The 8,549-nt window shown below is 36.0% G+C and overlaps 1 protein-coding gene across 1 annotated transcript in view; it reads left to right on the top strand.

Moving 5' to 3' along the window:
• Nucleotides 1-382: 382 nt before the first annotated feature.
• LOC128553670 (serine-rich adhesin for platelets-like) overlaps nucleotides 383-8,549 on the top strand; it is a 55,289-nt gene continuing 47,122 nt past the window's right edge. The window contains exon 1 of the mRNA XM_053534843.1: nucleotides 383-1,930. Coding sequence (XP_053390818.1) covers nucleotides 541-1,930 — 1,390 coding nt within the window. The 5' untranslated portion in view covers nucleotides 383-540. The remainder of the gene's footprint in view (nucleotides 1,931-8,549) is intronic.

The following is an 8,549-nucleotide window of genomic DNA, read 5'->3' as shown; positions in this document are numbered from 1 at the left end:
CGGTGTTACAGCATGTTGCATTTAAAGGCGTACGCAAGCGTCTATACATATGAAATGGGCGAAATTTTCCAAATAATAGAATTTCTACAGACTTTGGATATTGAAGGACAATCATCTAAGAAACAAATATATGCAATAAAAGTCATAGGTCAACAGAATTGAAGAAAAGTTATCTGCCATTGAAAATGAACTGCCGTTTTGAAGGACAGATAACTCTTTTTCAGTACTGGTTGCCTATGACTTTTATTGCTTAGATGAGTTTGATGTTGATGTTTACGCAAAGTGTAATCTGGAATTTTACAGTCTTACGTGGATTTAATAATTTAACGTGTTCAAGCAGTTTTTATTTGGCAGTTTGAGCATACGTAAACTATTTCTTCAGTTTTGCCAAAATTAATAATATGTTTCTAGTATGCATACCCTACTATCAATCCCGATGTTTCGTGAATGTGACACACATGGTATTAATACATTTGAATAGTTACGTAAATATTAATAAGCTGTCGGAAGTAAGTATGAAATAGTATATACATTGCAGCTATGGAAATTCGTATGCTAAAACTGTTGTGTGTTCTGTCGATTATGTGGTCCACTTCAAATCTTGGAACACTGACTTCTACAGTTGCAAGCAGCTCTGAAACAACAGAATCGGAAACATCAGGTCAAACTTCCGCACCTGAAACACCGGCTTCTACAGTTGCAAGCAGCTCTGAAACAACTGAATCGGCAACATCAGGTCAAACTTCAACCACTGAAACACTGACTTCTACAGGTCCAAGCAGCTCTGAAACAACTGAATCGGCAACATCAGGTCAAACTTCATCCACTGAAACACTGACTTCTACAGGTCCAAGCAGCTCTGAAACAACTGAATCGGCAACATCAGGTCAAACTTCAACCACTGAAACACTGACTTCTACAGTTGCAAGCAGCTCTGAAACAACTGAATCGGCAACATCAGGTCAAACTTCAGCCACCGAAACACCGACTTCTACAGTTGCAAGCAGCTCTGAAACAACAGAATCGGAAACATCAGGTCAAACTTCCGCACCTGAAACACTGTCTTCTACAGTTGCAAGCAGCTCTGAAACAACTGAATCGGCAACATCAGGTCAAACTTCAGACACCACTGAAACATCGACTTCTACAGTTGCAAGCAGCTCTGAAACAACAGAATTGGCAACATCAGGTCAAACTTCAGCCACTGAAACACCGACTTTTTTAGTTGCAAGCAGCTCTGAAACAACTGAATCGGCAACATCAGGTCAAACTCCAGCCACCACCGAAACACCGACTTCTACAGTTGCAAGCAGCTCTGAAACAACAGAATCGGAAACATCAGGTCAAACTTCAGCCACTGAAACACCGACTTCTACAGTTGCAAGCAGCTCTGAAACAACAGAATCGGCAACATCAGGTCAAACTTCAGCCACCGAAACACCGGCTTCTACAGTTGCAAGCAGCTCTGAAGCAACAGAATCGACAACATCAGGTCAAACTTCAACCAACGAAACTCTGACTTCTACAGTTACAAGCAGCTCTGAAACAACAGAATCGGCAACATCAGGTCAAACTTCAGCCACTGAAACACTGTCTTCTACAGTTGCAAGAAGCTTTAAAACAACAGAATCGGCAACATCAGGTCAAACTACAGCCACTGAAACATTGTCTTCTACAGTTGCAAGCAGCTTTAAAACAACAGAATCGGCAACATCAGGTCAAACTACAGCCACTGAAACACTGTCTTCTACAGTTGCAAGCAGCTTTAAAACAACAGAATTGGCAACATCAGGTCAAACTTCAGCCATTGAAACACTGACTTTTACAGTGCAAGCAGCTCTGAAGCAACAGAATCGGCAACATCAGGTCAAACTTCAACATCAAGGTCTTCAAATGTGCTACTTACATGATTGTTATCTAAATTCCACATGAAACATGCAATGTCATCGTCCGAGTGTTTTGAACGCTAGTGTTTCGAAATGCTCGAATAATTGCTCATGTGAAACTGCATTCTTGATGTTAATTTTACGAGCCTTGAACATTTTCCTTTTCCTTCGCATTGCGTTCATTTTACGGCACTACTCACGGTAATATGCATTCTTTGACCGATTCACACACGTCATGTATTCAAGTTTAAGTCTTTGCAATTCACTCAATTTATCATTACTCTGTGCATTAAAAAATTGTTCAATGCCGTCTTGTATATACGATGTTTTTCAACACAGTCTTCGTTAAACCGAACTTTTCTATCATTGTTTTTATCAGTAAATGTGTCATTTGTGCCTTTAATATTTTTCTTGCAATATCTATCGGCATTATCGGTTATAACTTTGCTAAGCGACTGCACTTTCTCATCCACGCTCATATCACTGCGATCTAACAAGATGTTCAAATTGTCTATTTCTCACGACATATCGCTTCTTGTCTCCCTTTTTTCGACGTTGCGCATTTACAACTGGAAAGATACAGGTGTATGGTTGGAGAGTTCTGTATATGCATGGACCATAAATTGTTTTATATAAGTAAAGATGGAATATTTAGTAAGCACAAGGTCAATTACGCTTTCACCGTTATGCGTCAAACATGTATAACTGCCATTGTCTTCTGGCATACCTGATCGAGCGTCCATTAACTATACATATGTTCCCGGCTTTACAAAGCTCTATTAATAAATCACCGAATCGATTGCTATTTAAATCCATTGATTGACGCCTAGGCGGTATGTCATTTAAGACATCACTCATGTCTAAATTTGTTAAGCACTAGAGTTTTCCGGTGCTATATACGTACATCCTATGTACCAGTCTGTATCTGTAAGGTGGATGATTCATGAAATATTGGTGCGAGAGTTTGGATCCGTGTGCCATATGATGTTGGTGATGATGGTGAATAACTATTTAAAGCTTAAAACAAGTCCATCAAGTAGTTACAGAGATAAAGAGAAAGTGCATCAAGGTGCGGACGCGGAAGGACGTAGACGCCGACGCCAGTTATTGTAGTACAGCTCTTCTTACTATGTATAGTCGAACTAAAAATTATCGTTCATATTGTGTCAACCTTGCAGTTATTCAGATTGTAAAGAATAATGATAAGCTAAGGTGAATTAAATTTTCTCTGCATATGCATATTTAAAGTTTATAGCCGGATATAAAATGATGATAAAAGTACTTGACATAATCTGGGCTAGCCTGTAATAAACATTATGAAATTTACATGCAGCCCTAGACCTGTGTGATAAGAAAAACGTTCCTGTTTATCTTATTATTTATAGGGAGGTGCTCTTTTTGAGATTCGAACAGATGACAAACATCAAAAAATAAAGAAAGTAAACAGGTTAGTTGCTAACAGCTGGAAGGTATATGCCGCAAAACTTGAACCTTTAAAACAATACGTTTTCGATTTTTAAGTTGTGCAAACAATTACATGCATTTGTTTGCAGTTATGCTAAACCAGTAATTGTTGGAAGCTTTATAACAATCAATTAACAAATTAAGCCAGTGTTGATTTTTTTTTATAAAAATAAACGAATGTCATTTCCTTATATTTCAAGATAAGTCAGTGCAAAAAGTTGTTACAAGAAATGTACATTAAACAGTTACAATTATTTTATTGCTTCAACAAAATAATGCAACTTTTAAAGTAATTTTGTATAAAGTATGTCTTACAATGTTTATAGGCCCTCTTTAAGACCAGGAAACGAAACAGTTTAACCGTGTTTGACAAAATGATTAACGCGACTTGCCTACAGATTTAGTACTCCAAAAATGTAAACGATATTTATCATCAAAATTATGACCAGATTTGTGTCCTGTACTTTTGATTAACCGGGTGTAATGGCGTAAAGTCATGTATTCAGATAACTTAGAATAAAAAAGGGGACCCGGCATACGGAAAGGAAAATTGTCTTATGTATGAATGTCATCCCATCTTACATTTATAAAAATGGCAATATAGATTGCCTATTATAGACTATAAAATTGTAAAAAAATGCAACATGAAAATAAATATGACAGATAATGTTGATTTACAACTGTAGAGACGTTCGTTAAAATCCACATTGTAAAAGAAAATTTATTTGAAAATATATGATCAAAATTGTAAGGTCAACATTTTTCAAATTCGTACAAAAGTAAAGCGCACATCCTTTGCTAAACTTTCTAAGTATATTCTTAAGTTTCGAAAACTCGTGGTTTTATAAAATTCTACTTACATAAAGAAAACCTTACTACATGCATGCAACACAATGATTATCTGTACGTCACACTGACTATGTCATTGCGTAAAACACAGCGAGCTTGAAACCATGACCACGCAAAACTGCCAAATATTTAGTGGATGACAATGATGCAGATAATAATTATCCTATATCTTATAAGAACCAAAATAACATATACCATACGGTGGCTTTGTCTTGAGTGAAATCATTCTTTTGTCGTTCAGATGCATACCATTTAACTACTTTGGTTGCGCTCTCGTGATATAACTCGCAACTAAGCTCCAAACAATGATTTTGGTCAGCAGTGAACTTAATACTGTTAGGAATATATCATTTCTTAAGTAAAATCGTACTAGTAGAGTGAGTTCTTGGTAGATTTGCCTCTAACTATTCTTTAGATCAAATAACTCTATTCTAAAATCATTTTATCTTCTTTCGGGTTTCTCACTATCTTAAATTAAATCTGATTTACGATATCTTCATCGAAGTACTGCGGTAGCACCCGATAATAATTTTTTATCTGACACCCTCAATAGCCACCTGATTACGGTAACGTGAAGGGCGTTGTCATATTCACAGCCTTAATCAACCGATCCCTTAAACTATATATCCATAAATGAACTGAAATTTTCGAACGTTTTAGACTTACCTGGAAAAAACTTACCGTTTGAAGGAAAACGTACTGGATAAATATGTAGATTGGATATTTTGTTAAGTTAGGTAGGTATGTTTCACATTTTTTAAAGTAAAAGAAAAAGTATATTTCCCCCCTTTTTAGAATTTTGAATTTATGATTATCATACTTGGTACTTGTGTCGTGTAATTTATATAAAAAAAAACATTATTAACGACTGCTTATATCTGTGAAAGGTTTTCAATATATTTATAATTTACGCATTAAGATAATTTAAAACATAAAACAAATATAAAGGACAGGTGACTAGGGTATTATTATGCATGAATAGCGGTTGTCTTTTCAAATTTGTGATTTTCCGAATTCTGTGTATGTAGTTGTTGGTAAATAAAGATCTGAATAAAACTCACGAGGTTTATTCCATAACTATACAATAATAATCCGCTCTTCCTACGGCATTTTTTCAAATCAAATCAAATAGTTTATTTTCGTCTTATCATATGTACAACAAAATACATATATTCTTAAATATAAAACTACATATGACATTGTAGTATCATATCTAAATAAATATGTAAAATTGTACACGTAGTACTAAGATTTTTTCATATACTCCTGGTGTCGAAGGCAAAAATAGTGTTTGAGCTGGCCGTCCATCCGCATGTGCATCGATTCATTTGTCACAATATCTTATGTATATATATTAATCTTTATTTGAGTCTCTTCTATGTACATAGATATGTTACATTCAGAATACTTAAAATCTAATGCACATAACCATTCTAATAAAAGAATTATAAGAGACTAAAATCATTATTCATTTACAGGTATCATAACACTCCTAGTAAGATACTTAAGCTCTGTAAATGTTGCTAAACTATTACTATAATTAAAATCATAAAGTGCCTTTTAAACAATTTACATGAAGAAATCAACACCCGCTTTGATAATGTCAAAGTGTACCAAAGTCTTTGCATCATCTATAGAACAAAAATAATTTTACAAAGAAGCTCAATGACATGTACATTCAGAACATTATTTACAAAGATAAAAAACAGGTTTTGGTACATAAACGTATCAATGCCGGATTAGTAAACAGTGTTATAAGTTTGTCTTAGATAGCAATTTAAAGTTATCATAAACAACAGAGGCCTTTTTTAATAAGGGAAACCTATGGTAGCTGATTTCTGCCATCTTGCTCTGGCGTGTTGGCGCGTTTGCAGGGCGCCAGGACGCCAGGACGACAATTATACGCGCCAAGACGACAAACAAGGCATTTGTCGTTCTAGCGGGGACGCCAACACGCTAAATTGGGAAGTTGTCGTTCTGGCGTTCTGGCGTCTTGGCGCGTTTGCAGGGCGCCAACGCGCCAACACGCCAAGACGACAAGTGAACGCGCCAAAACGACAAATATTGATTTTGTCGTCTTGGCACGTATAATTGTCGTCCTAGCTTGTTGGCGTCTTGGCGCCCTGCAAACGCGCCAAGACGCCAGAACGCCAGGACGACAACTTCCCAATTTAGCATGTTGGCGCCCCCGCCAGAACGACAAATGCCTTGTTTGTCGTCTTGGCGTGTATAATTGTCGTCCTGGCGTCCTGGCGTTCTGGCGCCCTGCAAACGCGCCAACACGCCAGAACGAGATGGCAGAAATCAGCCACCATAGAAACCTAATATCATCATACAAGGAACAGTCTAGAATGACATGGCTTTCATCCTAATCTACCTGTACATCACAAAATAGACAAGTGCGGTTTTCAACACCTAGATTCATATATCTTCCAGTTTCAATCATAAGCGGCGCAACACCAAATCGAAATTTACTAAAAGCTGACCTGTGATCAAAAGGCAATATCAATTTACAGTAAATTTCAGTGTCAAAATCCAGTTTAAAAAGTTGGTATGTTCGAAGCTTGTTGCGACCTCTACCAGATCTACTTTTAAGGTATTAGAACCCTTATAGTAATGTTTAAACAAGAGGGCCAAGATGGCCCTAGGTCGCTCACCTGATAAACACACCATAACAGTGTAAACATGTTTGACATAGTGATTTCATGGAAACAAATATTCTGACCAATTTTCATTAAGATTGGATCAAAAATGTGGTCTCTTAGGTGTAAACAAGCATTTTCTTCAATTTGACCTAGTGACCTAGTTTTTGAGTTAAGATGGCCTACATTCAAATTTGATCTAGATTTGATCAAGGAAATCATTTTGACTAAATTTCATCAACTTCGATTAAAAAATACAGCCTCTATCGCATATAAAACGTTTTTCTTTGATATATCCTAGCAACCTAGTTTTTGACCCCTGATGACCCATACTCAAACTTGACCTTTATTTCATCAAGGCTAGCATTCTGACCAAATTTCATGACGATCAATTGAAAAATACAGTCTCTATTGCATATACAAAGATTTTTCTTTGAATTGACCTAGTGACCTAGTTTTTGACCATAGATGACCCATATTCTAACTTGACCTAGATTTCGTCAAGGCAATCATTCTGACTAAATTTTATGAGAATCCAGTGTAAAATGCAGCCCCTATTGCATACACAAGGTTTTTCTTTAATTTGACCGAGTGATCTAGTTTTTTATCCCATATGACCCATTTTACATGACTCCATCTAGAATTCATATAGACAAACATTCTGATTAAATTTCATGAAGATCCGGTGTAAAATGCAGCCCCTATTGCATAGATAAGGTTTTTATTTGATTTGACCTAGTGACCTAGTTTTTAATCCCCGATGACCAGATTTTATCAAAGGCAATCATTCTGACCAAAATTCATGAAGATAAGTTGAAAAATACAGCCTCTATCGCATACACAAGCTAAATGTTGACGGACGACAGACGACAGACGACGGACGCCGGACATCGAGCGATCAGAAAAACTCACCTGAGCAATGCTCAGGTGAGCTAAAAATGGCATTTGCTTGGTATATTCTTACAGTTGACCGAACTTTGCACTGACTTGCAAATTTTTAAAAACTTTTACCGTGCCGTTTTTTATAAATTTTGTATTATTAATGGTATTTCCCGAAGCTCAAGTAGAGACACATTTCAAAGTGACGGCCTTTATCCAAAACGTTTGAAGAAAATTCATTATGCCATAATTTTTTATAAAAAGAAACATCAAACTATTGGTAAACAATTATAAAACTTAAAATAAAACTCAATATCATTTTTTTTCTAGGGTGCCTCAAGTAAACGGATTTAATAAGACAGAATTCTAACTCCAACATTGAAAAATTAAGGTCGAATCCTGCGGGTCTGTTTTGAATTTTGCTCACTTCATTTAAAAATAGCCTTGGGGTAGAAGTAAAACCTACCTACATTTCTTCCACAATATGTAATCTAAAGAATGAAGGTAAAATAGAGAACTTTTACCGTACGTAACTCAGTATTTTTAAAGATGTCTAACTCTACCCTTTCTGTTTCAGAGGTAAATTCACTTTGAATAGCAAGAAATCGCTTATCAAATGATTTTTTCCACTTAAAATAAATCCAATAAATCAATAATAAGTCTTGAAAGAAGTAAAAACGTACTGGAAAAAAGGAAAATAAGGGGGAAAAATGGTCCGTATGGGGCTTGAACCAAATAGCTGTTCCATAATTAATAACTGGCCAAACAATCGAGTCATACAATTTAGTAAACACATCATATGGAACCCCACCAATTAACTTATATCTTG

The sequence above is a fragment of the Mercenaria mercenaria genome, unplaced genomic scaffold (assembly GCF_021730395.1).
Source record: "Mercenaria mercenaria strain notata unplaced genomic scaffold, MADL_Memer_1 contig_4163, whole genome shotgun sequence".
NCBI lineage: Eukaryota > Metazoa > Mollusca > Bivalvia > Venerida > Veneridae > Mercenaria > Mercenaria mercenaria.
This window is presented reverse-complemented; position numbering and strand designations above follow the sequence as displayed.